The 26,328-nt window shown below is 27.6% G+C and overlaps 1 protein-coding gene across 8 annotated transcripts in view; it reads left to right on the top strand.

Annotated features, from left to right (window-relative positions):
- Positions 1-21,774, top strand: part of LOC142327298 (death-associated inhibitor of apoptosis 1-like) — a 127,484-nt gene extending 105,710 nt beyond the window's left edge. For all 8 annotated transcript variants that reach the window (XM_075370208.1, XM_075370209.1, XM_075370211.1 and 5 more), the window contains exons 2-6: positions 6,866-7,367; positions 8,244-8,468; positions 9,644-9,810; positions 14,926-14,993; positions 16,286-21,774. In XM_075370208.1, coding sequence (XP_075226323.1) covers positions 6,866-7,367; positions 8,244-8,468; positions 9,644-9,810; positions 14,926-14,993; positions 16,286-16,559 — 1,236 coding nt within the window. In that variant the 3' untranslated portion in view covers positions 16,560-21,774. The remainder of the gene's footprint in view (positions 1-6,865; positions 7,368-8,243; positions 8,469-9,643; positions 9,811-14,925; positions 14,994-16,285) is intronic.
- The last annotated feature ends 4,554 nt before the right edge of the window (positions 21,775-26,328 follow it).

Here is a 26,328-nt window from a genome sequence, read left to right as displayed (position 1 = left end):
TACCTTAGATGTTAAGTTGATGTATTTAAATGAGGTTAGATAGGTTAAGTTTTTCAGAACTTCTGATTTCATGTATGGAGTGAATAATTTTATTTGATCTTAGATCCTTTAATGAAAAAAAAAAAAAATTATAAAGTAAATTATACATTGGTAATTTACATTTATTTAATTGATATGATCAATATTGGTGGATCTGGCTCATCTAGAAGATTCAGGTTTACAAATTGTCATAATATATATCCCAATGCACAAGCGCTGAGACTTCTTTGATAAAGACCTAATAGTCTACAAAAAAAAGAAGTTATTAATGTAATTTGTCTTTAATGATGTTAACATTGGAATTACCGTTTGAAATTTGTTTTTATGAAAATAAATTATATATGGCTGCTGAATTCTGAAATGACAAATTACATTGATTAAGTAAATATGTATTAAAATAACAATCTTTGGCAAAATAACCAAAACAGTTTATGTCCATCATATCAACAAAAAAAATCATTGGAATGAGTCGTGGAAAAGATTTGTTAATTAGTTACTTTTGTAATCTTTGACAAAAATTTGTAATTGACAAAGATTGGTGACATATAGTGCACCATTTAGAAAATTGTATGTGAAGTAGAGGTGTAATATTAGTGATGAAAGTCTTAACTTATAGTTTAAATGGTTCTTGCAAATTTTAGACATTTCATGACAGGATTCTGGAATGAAGAATCATTTTGTATGATTTTTGTTAATAGAAAGCCTTGATAGTCGTTGCTTCTTCTCATTTTGTTGGCCAGGATTGATCTGTAAGGTATTTTTTTTGTCATTAAAATCCAGACCCTTGCCAGAATTGGAGCTAGGACATTCAATTTAGCTATATCTACTGACAGCCAAAATTTATTTATGTTTTTGTGGTGGTTTATGTATTAGAAAATTAATATTATGGAATTTTATTTTTGAGATTTTTATTTTTTGCTTGTAATTATGTGATTTGCTCGTTCTAAGTAAACTAATAATAAACACATGACATATCCGTAACATATTGCTTTGCTTAAATTATTACATAAAAGGCTGTGATTTTTTTAAAATTTGCTTATTTCTAGAATTCTACCAGAATGATTTTTTTTGTTCAAAAACTTGGAAGTATAAGATGTAAAACTTAAAATTAGAACTGTAATAAATCTTTTTATTTCATTTAACTTAACATAGGGGATGTTTCCAAACAGCAGGCATATGTTCTACAATAGAGGGAGTTGACTTTTATACAGATTTGAATACTAGATCATGGATTACCGGTGTTCTTTGGTGGTTGGGTTTCAATTAACACATATCTCAGAAATGTGGCAACCTGAGACTGTACAAGTCTGAAACCTGAGACTGAAATATATTAAACTTCATTTACATTCATACATGTCATCCTCTGAAGTAATACTTTAATGGTGGTCCGAAGGGTAAAACAGAAAAATCTGATGTGGACACCACATGATTCCCTTGTACGCCTATTAAATTACGATCCAAATTTTTCATTAATTAAAATTGTATTGGCTAAACTGTAACTAATGAAAATAATACCACTTATGATATATCGTTAAAAAGTTCTCAATGAGTGCTGATTACTGCAGTAAAGAAAAAGTCCAAAATCCAAAAAGTTTTTTAATTTTTGGCTTTTTTGGACACTTGGTCTAGTTGATTGCAATCAAAAGGTGAGGTGCACAACAAGTTGTTACAACAGTTCTAAATCCAAAATTTCAACATTTTACTGCTAATCGTTTTTGAGTTATATGATGAGATACACATCTCACATGTGAGACACATTTTGAGGGATGGAAAAATTGATATTTCTGTTACTTACTTTAAATAAGTACGAAGGAAGTAAAAAGGAAGTAAAAATTTATTCGTGCAAGGAAGTAAAAAGAGAGAGGCATATGTTGTGCGCCTTTATTGTAAACAATTTGATGGTTTTAATATATACAGAAACAAGTTTGATGAATGTATAATGTGTATATCCAGCTAAATTTTATAGTTGATTTAATTTTTAAAAACAAACATTCATATTTATTGAAAAAACAGAAAATTTTATTTTTTATGAGGATATTGGTCTTTTATAATTAGTTATATGTAATTTTTATGAAAATTTTATGTAACAAATTTGTACAGAGTTTACTTTATTTGTGTTTCTTATTTTGTAAAGTTTTATTATAAGAAGACCGTATACTTGTATTTTCAGTTTAATTTTTGACTGCAATCCTGTTAAAAATTGAATTTTGATTTTGTATGGAGGCTGTTTATTAGAAAATTCATTTTATGAAATTTAATTTTGAAATTTTTTTAGCTGATAAACTATTGAAAGTGCGATAACTTTTAAACATTATTAGGATTTGAACTATGATCAAAATTTTCTTCTTTTATCATTTGATCAGAAGCTATTATGGAGTTAAGATTAGATAACCTAAATTGATACCAATGCTACTTAATTACATATTATGTTTAAATATGTTATGTCATATTATAAATTGCTCTGTTTGTCAAAAGAGAGATTAGCTATAAAGAGATGATTAACTTAGCTACTGCAGTTATTGTAAACTGTAGTTCAGCTAGGGTAGGTGCCAGATTTTTAATTGTGTAACTTATTGTTTTATATTGTATTTGTATTCAATGAACTTATTTTTAACCTTCTTCGAAAAAAGAGTTGTTTTCATGACAGTGGTTTTTTGTTTGTCCAATAACGTTTTACTGAATGCACCACATTGAATAAACATTGAACCATTGCTTAATTGTATTTGACCAATTGGAAAAAAATAATGAGGAAAAATGATTTTGTTTTGTTTGATCTTTCAAGCAGTCTGTTTTATAGTTATGGCTGTATTTATTTCATTTTTGTTGAAGATAGAAAAAAAGAATAGAAAAAAAATTAAAAAAATTAAGTGAACAGACTCAAATAAATTAATAAATCTTTAAAAATTGCATTGAAAAGGAAAAAGGTTTTCACTTTGTCCTCAATACAATTTTTCAAACGTATTTTTTGAAGTCCATGTCAAATTTTAAGTGAATTACAAGTGCATGAGACATGGATGATGAGATTTATTTGAATTAAGGCGTAAGTCTTAATTGTGAAATTTGGCACTGATTTCAAAAAATAAGTTTTCGAAGATTGTATCCAGGAAAACATATAAAAACATTTTTTTTCCTTTCCGGTGCATTTTTTTTTTTTAATTAGTGTATTTATTTTTTGTCCAATTTAAAAAAAAAGGTTTTTTTGTAGTTATTTAAAAGTACAGATTGAAAATTCATGTTAAATTTTGTTTCTTAGTTAATTCTTTGTTACTTACCAGTTTGTTTTTCTTTCTTGAAGTAAAAGTTATGTTCAGTCTTGTTTTATTTAACATTTTTGCTGCTGAACTCACCTGAGTGTGTCGTCTATGTTGCTATATACTGTTAAGTAGTAGTTTCATTATATGCTGTCTATTCAATAATTTTTGTTAGATGCATCATATTGATAATTGCTCTGTGTTGTGTGTTAGTACTTCACCCTAGTCTTTATTGTCTTTGCTGGGCTTACAATTTCCAGTTACCTTAACTTGCTGTTTTTTTTTTTTTTTTGCAGAATTTTCAGTTGCTATTATCACAAAATTCTTTTTTATAATACTTTCTTTTGTGATTACATCCCTTTTTAGTTAGATTTTTATTTATATTTAAATTTAGATTATTTTCAAATATAAGTGTAGGAATGACCAAAAAAAAATTATATTTTGTTTTTCATACCCTGTTTGTTTATTATTGTCTACTGATTGTTTACAGCCTTTGGTGTTTTTTAAATTAAAAATAATTTAATTATTGATTTTAATTCATAATAATTTTTAACATTGAAATTATTCCCTTGTTATATTTGTTAAATTCTTCCAAGAAGCTTATCACAATTTGATGTTTTTAACAAACTGTAAGAAGTTATTAAAAAAAAAAATAAAAGATAATTGATAGTATCAAAATATCAATCATTTTTTAGTATTGTAATAAGTCGTAAAAGATTATAGACTATTTTTTTAAATTTTTTAGAAATATGTATAATGCTAAGCCTGACTCAATGCAGATTTTATTCATCCCTGCACGTAATACCTTCGCTTTTGTTCACTGCACAGACTGGGTGTGTATTGAACCTCATTACTCTCAAAGAAATAACTTTGATTTGTTCTCTTGCTTTACATGCATCACAGCTTTGTTGTATAAAGCTATGTACTGCTGTCTGTTGTGAAATATGCATCATATACACTGGTTCGACTCGGCAGAGAAAAAAGTATTTAAAAAATTTATTATTATGATTTTGCTTGCAAAATATTCATCAAGTTTACGATTTAGGTGAAACTATGTTCAAATGTTAAAAGTCTTATGTAACTCTTAAACTCTCAACACTATTAAAATGTTATTTACGCATTAAATAGCAAAAATAGATCTGTTTACAGTTATAATGTTTGATTAAGTGAGCCAGTTATTACTTTTTTTTTTATTTTATAATTCTTTAATTAACATTATGAATGAATTTTATCTGATTGATGTGTGGATGGTGTGAAATTTAATTGTTATTGGAAATTTACTACGAGATAAGCTAGTATTAAATTTATATGTATTAAAAATGTTTAAATGTAACTTTTTTTTTACTATGTAAAAATTCAGTATTGTATTTTTAAAATTAAGTTTGATAAAATAGTTTTTATGTAATAAATAAACTTTTTTCAAAATTAAATGTCTGGACATTTAAATTTGTTTACTTAAAAGATTGATTTGCTTGTTCAAGGATTGAAGTAATCCTATACTATCTATTATTATTAATATTCTTATATGGTTATAAATATATTACTTCTCAACTTAGTAGATGATTCATCATGTCAGCAATGTTATCATGAAAATATTCATTTGTCACAAACATTTATTTTATATTCGTAGATGTCTGATTTGCATTAGATTATTGCAAGATAATATGTAAATATGTTCAGTATTAAATTTGCCTGTTTTTTTATCTTTTATTATAGAATATCTATATATGATGATGGTGGAGATATTTAATATTGTTCTAAATTTAAATGAATTATTATCAGTAATTAGTATGTTGTGTTGGTTTATTTGGCTGTGATAATTAAGACAAAGATAAAATGTTTAAAATTTCACTGGTAATTTCTTTGTTTATATTGTACTCTATATATTATTCAGTTTTGTTAATTTCATTGTTTCACTGGTAGTGTAAACATATTTTCAAATTAATTTTTTTATCCAGTATAATGTAAATTCTTCTTTTTTCAACCTGTGTTCCCATGCTGACTGTGAATTAATTTTGAACCTGTATAGGGTGTCTGTTGTATATTGGCATTTTTTTCGTTCTGGAATGTATGTTTTATAGTATTTTATGTTGCGGTTTTTTTTTAATGTTGTAAAACTTTTGACTGCTTGTCACACATTTTGGAAATGTGTAATGTATCCTTTAATTTTTCACACTCCTTGAGATTGCTGAGTTTAATCGTTCATTAACAGTGCTTTGGGTAGCCTCTCTAGGAGTAAGAAGTGATGATTTTTATTGATTTATGTGTTAAACAAATTTTTTTTTTCTAATTCATACGATTGAAAATATAAATTTGATGACACCAATACATACCTGCAGGAATAAATACAAATTTTTTCTTTCAAAAATGTACTTATAAAAATAAAAAAATCAATTTTTTGTTGGCGATTTGCTATACAAAGAAATTTTATGATCGGTCTTCTTATACAAATGTTGTTTGTCAATACACTTGAATAAAACAAATCATAAATATATTTTAATCTTAATATAGTTACAAAAAAAAAAGTTAATAAGATTTTGTTGTGGTATAATACACATTACATATTATATGATAAATTATATAATACTAACCTTAAACATGTATATCTAACAACTCTTTTTGATATGTAAGGCTGTAATTTATTGTCACCAAACCTGTAAAATTTGTATTCTTTTTTTGCTTTTTTTTTAATTTTATACCATCTTTCATAATAAGTAATAAAATTCAGTTACAGCTTGGTGCATAATACATTTTTTTAATAATAATTGTAGGATCAGCATCTTTATCATTATTACGCGTTTTTTTAACAGTATCTACCACAAAACATTCTGTATTGTTTTTGTATTTCAAACTTTCTCATTTTTTGGAAAAACCTTGTACATTTCTTAATTAAGTTAGCAGATCTCAATCTGTTTGAAAAAATTGTCTTGGGAATGTAATATTTCTTGTAGATCATCCATGGTTATTTCATCTAATAACTCTGATCTTTGGGATCTATTCAATATTTTTTTAATTAGTAATGAAAATCTTTTTATGTGAACTTCCTAATTTTTACCATTGGATCTCGTTTTGCAGGAGTACTCTTTGCCACAATCTTTTTATTTTATTCTTCAATAATAGGATATAATTGATAGTGGTTTTGACTTACATTTCAACATCAATATTGTATTATTCAGTTGTATGTCAGAATCATCAAAATTGGTGTTATTTTTCTTTTCTTTCATTTATTATCATTAGTTTTCATATATTTGTGTATGAGTGTATGGAGATTATTTTTATTTATATAAATTCTCATTGTGATAAATTCCTTTCATTCAATCAAATTTTTTTCTATCTGAATTCTTTTTTGAATCTAAATTAAATTTGCATTCTGACCTTTAGTTTTTATTCTGTATGACATCTTTAAAAATGTAAGTGAAATGATTAACTGCAAAATATGATTAATATTTAATCTAGATAAATTACTGGATTTGATTAATACTAACACACTTTGAATTTTGTCATAAGTTTCTTTTATTTACATTAGAATCTTCATTTGCTGCATTTAATTTAAATAATTTCTTTTCTCTTTTTAGATGCCACCATCACCGAATAACACTGTAGAAAATTCACCACGCCCTTCCAGGCCAATAGAAGAAAGACCAAAACGATTAGCTGGGCCTCTACCTGCTGTTCAAAGCGATAACATATCAAGAACATTTCAACCTAACAGTATTCCTGAGACTAGTAATAATTCAAATATGTCATTGGATAATCGTGCAAGGTTACATGAACTGATTAATACAACAGTAAATTTTAATAGGGAAGTTGAAAGATTAAAAACTTTTGAAGGATGGCGTGTGCCCTTCCTAAGTGCTGGTCAGATGGCTGCAGCTGGGTTTTATTATACAAAGAGAGACGATGTTGTGAGGTGTGCATTTTGTGGTGTTGAAGTCGGCAGCTGGGAGGAAGGTGATAATCCGATGCATGATCACCAGCGGTGGTCTCCTGCTTGTAGATTCCTTCGTAAATTACCTGTTGGAAATGTGCCGATCAGTTCAGATAACGGAACTACAGAACACTTGGCAAGAGATACCGGTAAGTTCAATTATTCATTAGCACCCAACATTATTTGGTTATGTTTTAGAACATGTATGTTAACTGGCAGTAAGAATTTAAGTTTAGGAATTATATTTTACTGAGCTATAACTTTTTTAAGCCCAAGATTTTTTTTCATTTTCTAAATGTTTTGTTTTTAAATTATTAGTGAGAGTATTAAAAATTGCTTTAAGGTAAATTTTTATATCAATGAGAGTTGATACTGTTGTACTAATTAATATTTCTACAATTAAAATATGTAATGCCTTGTGTTAGTATTTATTTAAACAGATGTTTGCTGCATAATCTGACAAAGCCAAACAATTTAATAATTAAGTACAGCACTAATTATGTTATGTTGTAATTAAGAGTGGTATATTCACTTTTATTGTTTGTATGTGATTAGATTATATCCTAGTGTAGTTATACACAGACTATTTCAATTATTTTATTGAATAAAATCTTAATTTCTCATGTTAAAGTCAATTTGTACATAACATTGAAATACGTTGAGTTGAATTGAAATAATATCAGTAGCCATTATGCTCAGTAAATTTTTTTTAGGGAGCAGGATATTTTTAAATTTTTTATACTCTCTTTGGTTCCTTTCCTTTTTTGTTTAGAATTTTTTATTTAAATAGTTTTTATGGTTATTTTAATTATTTATTTTTTGAATTTTTATTAAATAATTATTTGATGTTTATTATTTTATTTTATTTTTTGATTACGTTTCCCTTATTTGGGTTTCATTAGGTGAAATACATCACTTTGTTCTTGTAAATTGGTGTAAATTTGAGACCAACTTTATTAATGTGTTGTTTATGTTTAGCTTGTGTCTTTGTACTATTGTTTTATATTACTTCTTTTTTTTAACAGGTTATGATGTTTGTGGTACTGGGCAATATGGAATAGTCTTTCGACCTGACAATTCACCTAATGTTGATATTCCATCAATTGAAAAACTGGGTATTCAACAAAGCAGGCCACCAGCATTTCCAAATTATTCAACATACGAAGCAAGAATGCGTTCTTATGAAATGTGGCCTATCTCATTGAAACTAAAGCCAAATGTTTTAAGTGAAGCTGGATTTTTTTATACCGGTAAATTTTTGTTAGCCACCAATTTAATTTCAAGAATGTGTTTGAATGCAAGAGTAATGTTAGAAACGTGTGCTTGTATATAAGTGAAAAATGTGTTGGTGAATAAAGGATATAATGTAAAAAAGTTAATTGTGTTGGTATTTATATGTTAAGACAAATCTTTAAAACAAACATTTCTTTGGCTTATATATGATTATGCTGTTAGATATTTATTAACGCCTATTTAAAATCTATTAAGGCAGAATTACTTAACCTTATAAAAATGACCTACTTTTGTTTTTTTTTTTTTAAATTCTCCTTAATATACAAATTTCTTTTTACATTCACCAATTACATTTTACTGTCAATTTCTTTTTTTGAGTTGAGATTTTTCATGACTTATCAAAAAGTCGTTTTTTATAATGTTTGCAGTACTTACCGTTTGTGTAAAATCAGATAATTCATTTTAGTTCTCAAAAATACGTAGTGTACTTAAAGAGTCCTTTTATTTTGGTTTTTTATACAGATATATCACAAAGTTCTGGGACTTTCATAACCTATTCTACTAGTGAAAATAATGGAAAAAGTTTGAATAAATATACGTCCTGAATTGTTTTGTTTGCGAGTTTAGTGAAAGATTTCGCTCAGATTTCAGCTACCCCCCAGTGAAACTGAGGCTGTACTGAGATTTTTAGGATTTTAATTAAGGGACAGAATTTGTGAATTATGGTTTTTTGATCTGGTAATTGAATAAAATAAGTCCCAGAACCTATTTGGGAATCTGTCGACATATCTGCAGTAGTTTTTGAGAAACCTGGAGTGAAAACCAATTAAAAACACCCTATTTTTTGTGTTTGACATACAATGACTTTGTTAAAGGGTAAAACACATAAAACATGCAGAGAACAAAATGGTATAAGTTGAATAAAACAAAAAACAATTAGTAAAATTGGAATTTTATTTAGAAACGGTACACTACACCAGAGTGCATTATATGTTAAAGTTTATAACAAATGTTCAAAAAAGAGCCTGCCATTTTCAACATATTTATTAGCATGCTAATTGTATGCAGAGGTGATGATTTTGTTACCCAAAATTTAATAACTTTCTTACTTTAAAAAATTGGTTCTCATATTTTCATTTACTACAAACAAAAAGCTTTGGTCATAAATTGTATTAATTTTTTTTTGTTTTAGGTAAGGGAGATCAAACGATATGTTACCATTGTGGAGGAGGACTTAAGGATTGGGAAGAATCAGATGAACCTTGGGAAGAGCATGCACGATGGTTTAACAAGTGCAATTTTGTTTTACTTGTTAAAGGAAAAGAATTTGTTGATAGAGTTGCAAATAAAAAACCAGAGGTATGTAATTTTATTTATAATGTCTTACAATAAGCATATTTAAAAAAATATTTGTAAGTTAATTTTCTATATTAGTACTTTTTATTTCTCAAATGAAGGAACTACCTTGATTTTCAATTCTTTTTAAAAGGAAAAAAAAGTTAATTTATCAGGTATCAAAATATACTCCCATACTCACATTTTAGTGAGTCTGAATCTACTTTTTCTTTTCCATATAACTCATTATTTATGTTAACAAATGTTATGAAATTTCCCTGAATTTCTTTTTCATAATTACTTGGAATCATGAAACTTAAATATTATTTTTTAAAGTGCAACACAGTTACAACTCCTTGTCTGAAATTATATCAGCCTGTTTGTACATAACAATTTGCAATATGTATGATTTAATTACAATGTAGCATTTGTTACTCATTAAATCATCTATGTTACGAATTTACTGTCACATTTTACATTGTTTTAGGACTTTATCAATTCATTAAAATATTCCTTTATGAACTCTTCTATATATTGATTCATTATTTATACAAATATTTTAATGTATTTCCATCCATCAGAATTTAATAATCTTGTTTTTTTATTTACTTTTATATCATGTTTGTTTTCCCTCTGGTAAGTGTAGTTGTACCTAGATATTTTATGTGTATTCACAGACATATTTTATTAAGGAATTTCAGTTCATGTAAAAATTAGTTGGTTCTGCTAGAAAGATAATTGTTTGATTATGATCTAAGTCATGGTTTATTTAACTTGAGCCTTGTGTATATTTTTGTTCGTTTTTAATCCATGTGTATAGGTAATATTTCATGTTGTGAACTGTGTAATTTCTCCTTTACTCATGCATATACTCCTATACTCATACGTATGTGTAATTTACTCCTTTGTATCATACATATACTACGTTATTATATGCTTATGGTATTAATGTAGTAGGTGATCTCTCTCTGTAGTAAAGTTAGTTCTTAGATAGCGCCACTGTAATCAGTTGTGTTTTGCAGTTGTATTTTATGCTCTATCAAAATCAGTTGTTCTTTAGAGTGTTGTTTTATTGGATTTTCAAATATGAAAGCTATTGAGTTTTATCAAGCCATAGCCACCAATGAATCAACCATTCAGTTTCTTTGCCAACATGGATTACCCCCTTGTGAAATAGCAGCCTTCCTGTTTGTCTGATGTGTGGTAATGAAAAGACTTCTCGGTCACCAAAAGAACTTTGTTTTTGTATAGTGGAGAGAAACTTTATAAACTTTTATCATAAGTTTAATGAAATTGAAAACTTAATGAATTTTTAAATAAAATAAAAATAACTCCATTTATTCTTAAATTAGTCCATTTATTCACTGTTTTTGCATTTATTTTCTTATTTCAATATAGCATTTCAGTGACGCCACATAAGAACTAACTACAGAGGTAGATTGCCTACTACATTAACCCGGGATCACTTGCGCACTAGATAAAATCTAACACTTTGGATACTTGCTGTAATAAAAACTTTATTACATTAAGTAAGAACCTTAAACTTTGTCATTGCCTTGGCAGAACATGTTTACGCAAGTGTTGATGTAGATGTTGTGGTGGGGTCTCTAAGGTCAGGAGTGGGGTGCGCATGGTCTGTTAGCTGGAATCTAATGCGCGAGTGATCATGTCAGTCTACTTGACAGAAGATATCTAACGCGAGTGATTACGTACTACTTTTCTGGTGACCTATAATTTGTGACATAGTTTTATTAAGTATTTATTTTATTTTATTGAGTATTTTGGAATCTTATAGTGTGGTTGTCCCTTAAGAATAATGGTACAGGATGACTTTCATATTTTGGGATGGTTGGAAGAGGGCAAGTCCATACATGGTAAGACTGATGATGAAGTAGAAGATGCTGTTACAAGCAGAAGTAATTGGTATGCGCACAATCCAGCATTATCACAACTTACCTGAACTGCTAGAGAAAATATAGTTACTAGATTGCCAGGAGTAAGAAATATGGCTAGAGGAAAAAATACAATTATGGATTACTGGAGATTTTATTTTCCAGATGAGATAATTGAAAATATTTTCATTGCACGAACCAGCAATTATTGCTAATGTGTCACTCATGTACACGAGGCATCAGGGATGTAACGGAAACTGATATAACTGAATTAAAGACTTTCTTGGGAGTGCTTCATTTAGCGGGTGTTAAAAATGTTAGTAATCTAAATATTGACAAGTTATGGTCCAACGACGGCATATGTCCAGAATGTTTTGTGTTTGTACTGTTGCGATGCCAAACATTGGTTCAAGCTGTATGGTTTGACGAAAAATTTACCAGAGCTGCTAGAAAACTTATTGATAACATAGCCCCAATTAGGCAGCTTTTTGAACAGTTGGTTCAAAAATGTGAAGAAGGTTAATCAATAAGTGAATATGCCACTATTGATGAAATGCTGGATACATTTTGTGGTCGCTGTAAATTTTGGGTTTATATCCCAAATTAACTAGCAAAGTATGGGATAAAAGTCAATATTTTATTTGTTAAATCTCGGGCACTTGTAGAAGCCTGTACATTTTACACTAGTAAACTGGAAGTATGTGTTGGGCAACAGCCTCAAGGACCATATTTTATTCAAAATGATGCCAGCAGTATAGTGAAACATCTTGTTGAACCCATAGACAATACAGGGGTTAACGTAACTGTGGGCAACTTTTTTGCTAATGTTCCTTGCAAATGATTTATTTCTAAATCATAGACCAACTGTTGTAGGTACGATTCATTAGAACAAACCTCAAATCCCAATTGAACTTGCTGTTATTAGGGATCATCCCCTGTGTTTGCGTTTGGAAAAAACCCGAACAATTAATTGCCTTACTGACTTCATATGACCCCAAGAAAGGCAGAAACGTTTTCCTACTTTCAATAATGCATAACGATGATGCCATTGATGCAACTTCAGGAGACTTGAAACCAGAAGGTAACATTTTATAATAACACAAAGGGGGGTGTGGATGTTGTGGATTGCTTGAAAAGTGAGTATGATGTTTCTAGAATCGGTAACTAATTGCCACTAACTTTGTTCTACTCCCTATTGAACATTGGTGTGCTATAAACTCTCAGATAGAACGCATTTTAGATTAAACACACAACAAACCATATCCAGCTGGCAAAATCCCTGTTGCAGCCACACCTCGTGAAAGGGGCAGCTATCCTACACATTTATGTGAGCCTCAAGCAGAAAATACAGCATGTACACAACTTCCCCCACCATCGCCACTGAAACCTCGGCTACCAGATGGGAGGCCACAATGTGTTTACTGCCCCGTGTGCAAAAACAGATTTACAGTATCAGTGTTGCAGCTGGTCATCCCTTATATGTAAAGAGTACACAGCAAAGTCTATTCTGACTTGTTCCCAGTGTAATGACCATGTAGAAAATTAATGAAATAAAAAAGGAATTTTCATATAATATGTTGCAATATTGATTCAGTCAATGAACCAAATATTTAAATATACAATAATTATGTATTTTATTATAGTTTTGGTTTTTTGATGCCCTAAAATGTTAGTAATCAAAACACATTCCCGTAATTTTAAGAACTCATTTACATTATTTTGAAATGTTTATAAAATTTTCAAATTTAATAAATTTTTTTAGTATACCATTTCATTTATATTTATAAATATAAGTACTGTAAGATTTAGCCAGTTTATTATTTTTTTAAATAATAAACTTTGTTGCTATTATAAATTGTGTTATGAGAAAAAATCTTAGTTTTATTCAGGTAAACACCAATGTTAGATAAAATCTAGTACATGAGTAATAATATGATTTTCAGACACGCAAGTGATCCTGGGTTAATACCTTACTTATCTTACACATTTCTTAACCTCATAGGATTAGAAATAGATTTCAAACACATTTAGAACTGACAGACTTTAACACTTGTACCTTACTCAGCCCAAATATGCAATTTGCTTTCTTTTATTGCAACACCTATTAATCCTCTAACTTTTGATAGCCAACACCTAAACTGAATAACTCAGTGCAATAAAACATCTGCCTCAAGTTACTCATCCACACTCACAAACAACATGATGTTTAAAATAAAGAATAAATTGAAAATACACTTAGTAATAACAAATTATCTAATACTAGCATAAACGAATAAAAATAAAATTCCCTTCTATTTCAGGAAAGAAGGTTATTCAGGTTACTGCATTAATTACAGAGCAAACAATGTACACATTTCAAAACAAATACTGACAAAACACAAAGTGCAACTCAGCTATACATACGATTAAATTGTAGGGTTGCATTGAATATTACATCGACAGACTGGACACATAATCACTCATGGATGCAAGGAATGAATACATATAGGTACTTTACATAACAATAAAAAATATTTGAAAATCACCTCATAGAAACCGGACACTGATGTAAAAAGATTAACTACAATGAACAATAGAACTGTGAACAAATAACTACAATGAACGATTGAACAGTTCAACATTTACAAACACTAAATATAACATAAATAGTACATCAAACAAACATAGGTAAAATGTTTTTTTTTCATATATAAATTATATACTTAAGGGATTTCATAATCTTTGTAGGATGGGTGTCTTTAACAACAGTACCATTAGTATCTCAACTGTAAAGATGATGCTCCTGATGATTCAAAAAAGGAAGAAAATTTTACATAATTTTTGAAATAGTCATTTAACATCTAATAATTGTAAAACTTAACTAATTCATTATAAAATAAAAATTTTGTTCAACCTTTTTTTTAAAATCTGCTCTTGGTGATCATTCAATGGGGTTTATAATATTGTGCAATTCTGTATGCAGATGTAAACCAATTTACAGGATTAGTAGCCATTAATTAAAAAAAAATAACATTGTGCGCTTGAACAATTGAGTAGTTAAGTTATGAATGACAAGGCATTACCGTAAATTATTGTTTTATGCAGGTTTTATTGATTTAGATGAAATTCTTCCATTCTAGTACTTGATATATAACTTATTTTATTATTTTTACTAATATTGTTTGCATTTAGTTTTTAATGTATTACATTATTACGTGAATATTATATCAACTTTTCAACAACTTATTTATTTTGTTATTTTTTTCAGGATTCAAAAAGTGTTATAAGTTCAGAAAATAGTTCTGTTCCTGTAGACAGAACACCAGAAAGCATAAGGTGAGTGAGTAAATACTCATTTTTAAAGCATACAGAGGAGTAGTTGTGGAATCGAATTGCACTAAACTTAATGATGTTTAATTTTCACAAGTTTCATTTTGTAGATATGATTTTGTTTTACCATAGTAATTTTTATTATTAACAGTATGTTTTTCATTTTTCTAATAAAATTATTGCTTTTTAAATTTGAATTGCTGATTGTTTGACAAGTAATATTTAAATTAAATTATATATTTTTAACAATTTATTTTCCATAATTTTATTATTCCATACAATACATAAGAGTACAGTGAGTTGCTACTAAAAAGTGTTTTAGTTTAAGAAAATGGAATTATGTATGAGAAAGATTACAGCAAGACCTTCTAAAGAATCATACCAAAGATTATGGTAATAAGATTTTTTTTCACAAAACCAAAAGTAATTTTTGCAATTAGCCTGATATGGTGGATCAAATCTTGCTGATAATTTTTTCATTGGGTATTCTGTTATAAGTGTAATCTGTTTGTCTAAATACAGTTTTCTTTTGTCATTCTTGTGAACATTATGTTAGGGTAACTGGATTTTTTTGGAATGGTTTAAGTTGTAACCTGTCTTTTATCATCGTACCTTCTAGTCCTAACCAGTATACTTTTTTATTTTTTTTTTTGTAGCCAATGCCTTATCCTGTTTATTTTTCTATACTTTATTCATTTCATTACCTTTCTTTCTTCTCTAACTCTGTTTCTCCATATCTTATTTATCCTTTCATATCTTCATATCTGTGCATTCTATCCCCTCTAGTTTCCTCCTTTTCAATATTTCAGAACGTTTTCATTAAGTTTTCTTGAGAATTCTTTGTTCTTTATTGAAAGTCGCACTCCAGACAAAATGATTTCTAATGCTTCCTCAGGTACTTATCCAGTTACTCGTGCAGGAATCTTTTTTTCTTTTTTTTTAATAAAATTTTGTTTTGCCACTAATTTTTTATTTCTTGACTGTAGTTTAGTTTTGAACTATTCTTGTTCAGATATTTAGAGGATTCGTGGAAGACAGGAAATGTGAATGTTTAATACTTTTATCAAAAGAGTTTTTCTCCCATTATTTCATAATCTTCCATTTTTTTTATAAAAATTCTGGTAATGCCTATGGTAAAAATTGACATGGTAAATTGATGCATAATTAGTTACTAATGCATAATGTTTGTAATTACTATTAGCAGTGTAACGTTGTAATGCAAATTAGCATTTGTTTTTATATACTTTTCATTAACATATAATTTTCTCTCTTTAATTACTTATTTTTATCTTTTATAGCGGGGACAGTAAGGCTTCGACATCAGGATTAAATGAAACAAATGGTGTACAAAGTGCTGAAGTCAGAAATGAAGATATAGATGTAACTAGTAACAACAGCAGTAGCAGTAGCAGTGACAGTAGACTGTGCAAAATCTGTTTTCAAGAGGAAATGGGTGTTCTGTTCCTACCTTGTGGACATATTGTTGCTTGCCCTAAGTGTGCATTATCTTTAACCACATGTGCTGTTTGTAGAAAACCATTTTCGGCAACAATACGTGCTTTTTTATCCTGAATAAATTGAATTTGATTTTAATTTCTTATTCATTTTCATTCATTCAATTCTAATGACCAATAATTTGCTTTTTTATATTAATCTTTAATCTAGTCTTTCAATAATTCTATTACAACTATTTTTATTTTAAAAGAAGTAATTAGTGTTGTTTGATACTATTCTTTTTTTTAATTTGTTAACTTAAAAAAAAAATCTGGAATATTTATTAAAAATCGCATTATGATTAACTATAAAAGAATATTAATCATAATGTATAATTTCAATCACAAAAAATTTCCAATAATGAAGCATTGTGTTATGCAAATTTTTCTGTTACTTTTTTTGTAAATAATTATTTATTCAACTTAAATTTTTAATATCTTTTACGTAGAATGTTCCTTCAGTAATTTTTCTTATGTATGTATTAATAATGATTACGATAATAACAATGTTTTGTTAAAAATAACAAAAACCTGATGGCTAGTCATTAGATAAATGAAAAGTGTATGTGTATTGAGGTAAATTTAAAGTTTTGAGAGTATGTATAATTTTGTTTATAATATATTAACTTGTAAAAAACCTTTAATTTAAGTAGTTTATAAATTTTTCAGTTTAATTTGCAATAGATCATGAAAGACTAAGACGATTCCCTTAAAATTTTCAGCAAGAAAATTTTAAGCTAAATCGTTTTTGCTAGATGCTAAATTTAATTAAAGATTTTCTTTCTGTCTGAAAATATTAAGTTCATTTTCATATAAATTAAATTGTGAAATATTTTAGTTATTTGCCCAAAGTTATTTTATAATCACTTGATAGCTGTTGAATACATGGCTAATGTATTTAAAATTGTAAATTCTTGATTTTTAAATTAAGTTTGAATTAGTTATTATAACATATATTTATTTAAATTAGTAGTCGGGTGATGTTTTTTTAAACAGTGATAACACTAATTATTAAATAATTATTTTAAATTCGGTAGATTTTATAAATTATCAAAAAAATCTTATTTTAACCCTTTGACTGCTAAAAAAGGGCATAGCCATTTTTTTAAACACTTTCAAAAATCACATTTGCTTTTCTTTTTTTTTTAAAAATAGTTGACTATATTATTTTATGCAAAAAAATTCTGATTCTTATTAAGTATAATGTAATTAAAATTACATGTGATAAAAATTTTTTTTTTTACTAAATTTAATCGTAAACATGAAAAATAATTTTTTTGCTGAACAATTTGTTCATTACAAATAAACTTTTGTTAGAAATTTTGGAAAGAGTAACTTTGTTGTTTCTTTAGTATAAAAAGTTGTGAAAATTATGTTTATCAATAGATAAAAGAATAAACTATATTAACTAATAATTCAATGAAATATATTAAAAATTAACAAAACTTTATTTGTGTTAAATCAAAATTGATTGCATCAGCCCACTGCAGTGTAACAGAAATAAATAGATCAGCTAAGTGGCTTTTGAGCGGTCAAAGGGTGAATAAAGTGTCCCAATTTTAGATAATTCTCTATGCCATTATATTCCAAACTAAATAAGTTTTCCTTTTTATTATCTTTCTAATTATGTTCTCTTATAATAGTTTCTTCATAAAAAAAGAAGTTTGTTATTTTCTTTTTACATTGTAATAGATAATACATTATCTAATTGTCTTATGTCATAGTTTTGAAATTACTACCAAAGGAGATTTTGTTTAAAACTGAAATAACTATAACATGGAAGAAAGAGTATTAAAAATTTGATTAAGATACAAACCCCTTCTTTGTTATTAAAGAGGAGGTACCTTCTGAATTTTTAATTTTTACCGATCATATTTCCTTTGTCTTCTATTAGATCTTTTTTTAATGAGAATATTGAAATAACATATCATTAAGTAATATTTTTAATTTTCTTTTGTCGTTTCTTTATATAAACCTTCTTGAATATGTGTCTGATCTCTAATCTCATATACAGTTTTCAGAGTGTTTCTTTTTTTGTCCCCCATTTTATTTTCATGTTCATTATTACATTCCAGTATTTAAATTGATTTTGTTCTTAAACTGAAGTAAATTACAACTGTTTATAAATAAAAAAATATAGATCTCATATTTTTTGCTTTTGTATAGTTAGTTTATTTGCAAACTATTTTAATATTTTTGCTGCTACAGGTTTTTGTAAATCTCCAGTCTGTTATCTTGAGAAGAAATGGTTTTTTTTTTTAATAATGTACAGGGACCAACAAAAAAACCAGATGGTTTTGAAATGATTCTTAACAGATCAGAAATATGACTAAAGAAAAACAATTATTAATCTATTTTTAAACATAATTTCATGCTGTTATAATTATACCATTTAAATTTTAAAGTTAATTTTGTTTTGAAAATTATGTTTGATAAGTGATGACCACCATTCTGCACACATTCCTGCAAATGTATCTATAAGTTTCCCATTGTCTTCTCTATCATCTCATTCAGTATTACTGCTATTACATTGTGAATAGCTAACTTCAGTTCTTAAAGATGTTTGAGGCCTTGCTGCATACACTTTTGACTTCAAATATCCCCATGGAAAATAATCACACGCTGACATCTGGGGAGTGAGCAGGCCATAAAACGTCATCATTTCTTGAAAAAACTTCCTGTAAACATTTGCCTAGCACATTCTTGCTGTGTGAGCAGCTGCCCCATCCTATTGATATTATACGTTTGCAATATTAATTTCAAGACAACGTAACTCTGGTGCAAGGAGATTATTTAGAATTTCTACATAAACTGAAGTAATCGAAATTGATTGAACGTTCTCTTCATAAAATTGTGGGTGTATCGCTCTAAATTTAGCAACTGCACACCAAACTGTTACATGTTCGCAGTGAAATGGCCTCTTGTGAAGCTTAGGATTTTCTACCAACCAGTACTGGAAATATTATCCACTTGCCAGAAGTGAAAGTGAGCTTCATCTGACATTATGATGATTGTTTTATTAGTAAGAATTTTCATAATTGATCAGCACACTTTTCGGTTCTGAAAATCACGTTCGCTTAATTCTTTAAATGCTACAGTTTTATATGGATCAAAATGAAGATCCATATGCACGCAGCATTGTATGAACACTCCGATCTGATATGCCCAGCACAATGGTGTGTTGTATGGCAGGGTGTTGTGTACTCCTGATATTGACGGATGCAAAGCTTCAGTATTTAAGGGAGTTGAATGGTATGTGGACGGCCTGTGGGTTTCCCTTTTAAAGAAGAAGCTTTTTCTCTAAAATGATTAACCCAAACCATTACTGTATTGTGACTGAGAACATTAAATATGCTTATCTACTCTTAAACTTTATACGAAACAACTGCTGAGTTTTGACTACAGAATAGCCTGAATTAAAATATGCCTATAATGAATGCATGATATTTGATTCAGGAATCCATTGCTATTGAAATGACATTGAGTACAATGTCATTGGTTAGGGAGAATCAGACCAAACTCACTCAGGTAGGCGATATGTACAATCCGATTTGAAACCGTTTGGTTTTTCTCCAGGTCCCTGGTATGTAATTATTTTTTTTATGTGTAAAGTAAATTGTCTGTAATTTCTGTACTATCATTTCTTTAGGATATTTTTGTAGTTCAGTATTTTATTAACTCTAGAAAATATTAAATTCAGAATAGGTATTTTTAATTGTCATTAATGTGATTAATTAAAGAATTGATCTTTTATTTTACTTTCTCTAAAGAGAATTTTTCTAGATAAAAAAATCGGTGTCACTATGTTTTTTACAATGTAGACAAAGTATTTTATTTTCAAAAGCTCAATTTAAAAAATTATATAAATTGGCATGCTGTTAAGTCACATATGAAATTTGTTTGGCCAATGTTGTGCGATTTTACCAGCATTTCATTCAGTAACTTCAGTCTAAAGCACTGGAATATATTGTTATATAATTCATTCACAATTAGAGTGTTAAACTTTACATTGAAGTGTAATAGTTTTTGTAACATTATTACTTTTTTGCTATGATTTCATGTTTATTATTTTCTTTATGCTAATTGTTTAATTACAGTTATTATATTAAGATTATATTATATTCTTTTTATTTTTAATATTTATAATTTTTGTTAAAGAAGCAGTTTTTTTTCATTTTCTAGAATTGTAAATAAAGAACAGTTAATTATTTTTACTGTTCCTATTTATTAAATTAGTATATTACTATAAGTTGTTCATTGCATAGTAAAATAGACCTCAATGCTGTGTTTACTGCTTTGTTTATGCTATAAATTACTTTGCATTCAAATTTATAAATTGTTATGTGATGACATTATTTCAATGTTGCTTTTAATGAATTATGAAATCTTAATTTGAAATTTATCAAGAACTGGTTTAGTAATTTTGTAAATTGTAAAAATTGCATATGAAGCCTGTTAGGTATGTATTCTAAATAATTTTGATTGTCAAAATTCAATTTTGAAGTGTTTGATATGTATTAAATGAACGGTCAACTTATTTAAAAGTAAAGTGGTGATAGTTATGACTATACATTAAAAATATTTACCGATACAATAATGTAAAAAAAATACAAAACAAAGAATTTCAATAAATGCTGGTGAACATTTTCCATTTAAACAAATTTTTTTGTTTCAGTATCTGTGTTCACCTGTATTAGTGGAAAAGTTTTGTTTTTTAAGCTTGATTATGTGTTATCTTTACATTTTTTTTTTTTTAATATGATAACCTTAATGGATATAACATTTTTTCATTTAATTTTGATTTTACATCCAACTAATGAGTAAGCAGGTGCTTTAAACGGTGTTAGAGATTAAAATTGTTTGGAAATCTTACAGACATCATATATAACGTTTTGATATATTTTTTTTTTTAAGATGTGGGATGATATTGAGTCACAGATTATCAAAATATTTTTACTTTTATGGTAATAATTTAGTTCTTTCTTGGCCAATAAACATAATTTTTACAGCAAATGCCTGAAAAAATAAAAATATATATAGTATTTACAAATACATATGATATGCATTTCACACACATATTCTTACAAGAACCATTTTAGGTTTTATTTATTTAATTAATTTTTTCAATCTTAAAAGATTTTCTTTTTTTTACTGTATAAATATCCTAGTTGGTTGTATTCTGATAAAATATCATCCAAGATTTTTGTTACATTTTGTTTCCAGCAAATAATGGAATAATAAATGGATTCACTTTTTTGTAGCCAACAATTTTCAATAAACTGTACGACCACCAATTGTATTTTTTATATGTAATTCTAAACTCATCATCATTTTCACAATAAAAGGGGGATTTTAGTAAATAATTTTGGTTCTTTGTTTTTCACTTGCACCTCTAAAATAGCATTGGACATCATAACTTCTCTTATCTTAACAAAAATAAGAAACAAGATGGCTTTCATTCAAAACAATAGGGTAGTTTAAACTGCTTATAAATGGGAACCTTTCTTCTTACAAATGGAATTAATTATTGCTCTTGGATTTAAAAAAAAAATATATATATATAATGTGTATAATTATAATTTATTGCACTTATCATTTTCACAATTAATAACCTATTAAATTGTTTTCCAAAAATGAAACATTTTTTTCAGCATTTAATTTAAATTAAAATAATTGGAGTAATACAATGTATTTCTATTTGCTTGTCATATCAATAATTTTATATTCATCTTCGCTTGCAGCATTAATAGGGCAATTGTCTATAATGGGCTAAAAGATAAATCATCTACATAGATGACATTTTTAACAGTTTACCTTTGGTATATAAGTTTTAAAACTTTTTCTTATCATCTAGTTGCTGAAATAGTTTATCTTAATCAAACTGAGGATTTTTAATAAACGTTCAGAAGCTGACATGTTTTTTATAGAATGTTGGTTGAATTTTATCAAAACGTCTGTTTTAATAATATATATTAAAAATTTGCTTTTCACTGTAGCATTTGTATATTCCTCTTTATCACTTCAAGTATATGTGACATTTGTTCTGATTCCTGTGTTACCCATTTTGGACTTTTCAAGGTATCCCTCAACCAGTCCTGATGAAGGGGGGGGGGGGTAGTACATGTGCTATCTAGTCTAACTGATATATATTAAATGGCATGAGTATTTTCAGGAAATCCATCCTGATTACAAAGAGTACAACCTCCCATTCTTGTTGAGAAAGATATGATTACACTTCTGCTGAATTTACAGAAAATGCCAAATCTACCCTTAATATGTTCGGCCTGTCTTTCTTAATGTTTAGATCACTATATCTTACATGATCTTGAAAATGAATTGTTGTGAGGTACTGAAAGGTAGTTGGAAATTCAGGTTTGAGATGCAGTGCTCTGTGACAAGGATGCATTGTTTATCTGTGTGATGTAGGTATTATTGGGAGACTTCAGAGATGTAAAACATCTCTCAGATTACAGTATTATAAGAGAATATTTATAAAAATATTAGTTCTTATTCATTAGTAATTTTGTTTTTTTTTATAAATGGGACTATGGAGTCTAGACAGATCTGCACAAAAGGGGGCAATAATTTGTTACAAACCATTTGAAGTTTCAGTACTCAGAACAAGAAAATATAATTTAAAGGTATACTAGATGGAAACTATATTGTTATAAATCAGAAAACAAATATAAATTTCAGGTTTACAAGTAAAAATTTTACATATTTTTCACTACATAACATAAAAATAATATCATTTTGAAAATTAATTGTAAATGTGTAACATTATAGAGGAAAAATAAACATTAAAATCATTTTATATCAAAATTTGTATGTTTTTTACATATATATATATATATATAAAAAGACAAATTTTACTTAAAAATATTACCTTTATTAATTTCTTAGGTTAACCATCAACTACACGAACTTGTAAATTAAATACATAACATTTCATACATACAGTATGTAAAAGAATTTTGTATGAGTGTATTGTCACCTGAGGATGCTTAGTAATTCTAAGTGAAGTGTTGTGTGTTTAATTTAGTTGTTAACCCAAGAAATTAATAAAGGTAATATTTTTAAGTAAAATATGTATTTTTATAATATTTAATTCTATCCAGTCAAGAGGAAAATAAACTTAAAACTACATTTAAGTTAATAATTTTATGTATATAAAATTATTTATTATATAAAAATATTTATTATATAAAAATATTTTTAGTCATAAAAAATTGTTAGTTACAGCAATAAAAAAAATCGTGTCTCCCTATGTAGGTTGACTTGATGATGGCTTGGGGGTGATTAATCAAGCAAAAAACCTATCGAGTATAGATACATAAAAAATTTGGATGAACTAATGAAACATGTACATTTTAAACAAACACAAGAAACTGCTGGTATAATAGCTTCCATAATGAAAAAATGTCACTAGTCAAGCTTTTGTTTGATCAGAAAACAGAACTATTTAGTTCGATATATATTAGCACTTCCAGAAAGTGGTAATAGGTTCTCTAGTCTTGTGAATGATTTCATAAATAATATTCCTTTTGAATTGCACTGGCCTGGTGCACAATGTTGTGGGCTAATTTATAAATTTGAGAAAAGCTTAGCTCATGGTGTTAAAGGAATTAATACGACAGATTTTGCTTGTGTGGATCATGGTATTTGTTATTCAAAACAAGAATACTGGAGACAGATTGATAGCGGATAAGACGTTGGAAGATCATGCTGTTAATAGATTAGTTTCTAAAGATGCTGGCCCGAATGAACATGTTATGGATTTAGATTTAGTGGATTGCACCAATCATATGGGGGAAGAGAAAATTGGGATTAGGTTCGAGTACTTCATATATGTACTAAAGAATGATAATCCTTTTTTTTAATTGTAGGAATATTAAAATTTTTTCTGTGTAATAAAGAAAAAAAATCTGGTTTTATATAAAGTCAATCTGTTAGAAAATAACATTAGAACAGCTGCAAAGAAACAAAAAAGACTTACAGTTTAACTGATAGTTGGTTTCTAAGGGTAATAATGAAATTCTGCTTACAAATGAATCAACATTTTTAAGCTCATAAAGCAGCAGTCTGAAGAATGAAAAAATAAGGTCTTAAGGCTTTTGTAGAACCAGATTAGTAGTGTATTTTTGAATGATATTCAATAAGACCATGGCTGAAAAGAAAGTTCCTTCTCTGGATAAAACTAGTCCTTTGGTAATAAATAAAATTGGACCTCTACTGAAAGAGAAACAAAACCCGGTTAAAAGACTTGGCTGATATTGAATTGGATGATATAAAAGACTTGTTTGTTAAGAAATTGGATGACAATTGAATGTTCAAAAATCTGGTTTGAATAGGAAGATTTTATGAAAATATAGATTCTTTACTTTCTGAAGTTAGTAAAAAAAAAAAAATACTAGCTAAAGATTTAAAAACTGTAATAAAGATATAAATACTATAAAAGATAATATTTCTTTTAATATTCAAGCAAGATTTAGTGAAAGTAAGCTTATTATTAGTGTAAATCCTGGTGAAGACAAAAATGACCATCATTAAAAGTCGATTTGATAACAGAAAAAAAGATACCCTGTAAAAATTCTCTTAGATGAGTAAGAGCACTTCTATTCCTGAAGAAGTTATTCCAAGGTTAGCTAGAATTTTCAAATAATGAACACTTCTCATTTAAATTTATATATATATATTTAATCAAAGAGTTGGCGATGAATACTGACAGTTTATTAAATCGCTTAAAACAAAAAATATATTCAAAAATATTTGTGAATTGGAGCAAAATAAAGAATATGTTATAAAAAGTTTAGATCTTATTAAAACTAGTTACAGAAAAGCTAGTTTCAACAATTGAATTTAAATGTTACTTGCTCTAAATCAGTATTCGTCATATATTTTTACCATTAACTTCATTATAATGAGATACCATTACTAGAAGTGATCTGTGGAAAGTTTGCAACTTTCCTTCCATCATTTGACTTCTTTGGCAATTGTAACAATATTGTTGCCCAATATTTGGCTTTTATTACTTTTCAACATAATTACTAATTTAATTCTAAATTCCTCTTTTATTTCATTGTTTGGTATTCTTATACATTGATTTTTTATGCCATTAAAAGAAAGGTACCCTACTGAAAGGTATTCCCATGATGTTAGTTTATACATTTGGTCAGCAATTCTAAACCTACACTTACTCTATTAATACTCAATTCTTCATAACTGTATTCACACAAATCCAACTTAGATACTTTTCTTTCACCATCATTTGGTCTCTCACTACCACACACATACCTGTGTACCTGAAAATTGATGTATTCTTTGCTTTATGATACCAATCGCAACTTCTTCACTGTTTATCATGAATCTCAAAAGTAATATTTATGACCAAGTACTGACTGAAGTTGTTTGAAGAAGGGTTTATGCTGTTTATAAACAGCATAAAGGTTTATAAATTATTAACCTTTTGAGTATCCCATGCACTAGTCAATTTCGTTGTCTTGCTGTCATTTGTCTTTAACTGGTACTGACAATAAAAGCATTGGACATGTTGAGATTGGTTGACTTTCCAAAATATTTTTGGTAATAAATTTATACTTTTGTCTGTCAAATATGTTCCTCATTATGAACAGTTTGTCGTCAAATGTTGGCTGACTAGTAACTTACAAAAAAATGTAGGAATCCATAAATCTACTGTTTCCATATCCTTAAAAGAGAAGATATTCAGCACTTAATAATTTCTCTTACTTTAAACTCTATATCATGTGATAAAAACGTATAATTTTTTTTAGAAAGCTTGTAAAATTAAAAAACCTATTGTAAAGTAGCAGGCCACAAAATTACCATAG

Source organism: Lycorma delicatula, chromosome 7, assembly GCF_047948215.1.
Source record: "Lycorma delicatula isolate Av1 chromosome 7, ASM4794821v1, whole genome shotgun sequence".
NCBI classification, from domain to species: Eukaryota; Metazoa; Arthropoda; class Insecta; order Hemiptera; family Fulgoridae; genus Lycorma; species Lycorma delicatula.
Note: the sequence above shows the minus strand (reverse complement) of the source record. Positions and strands in the feature narration are given on the sequence as shown.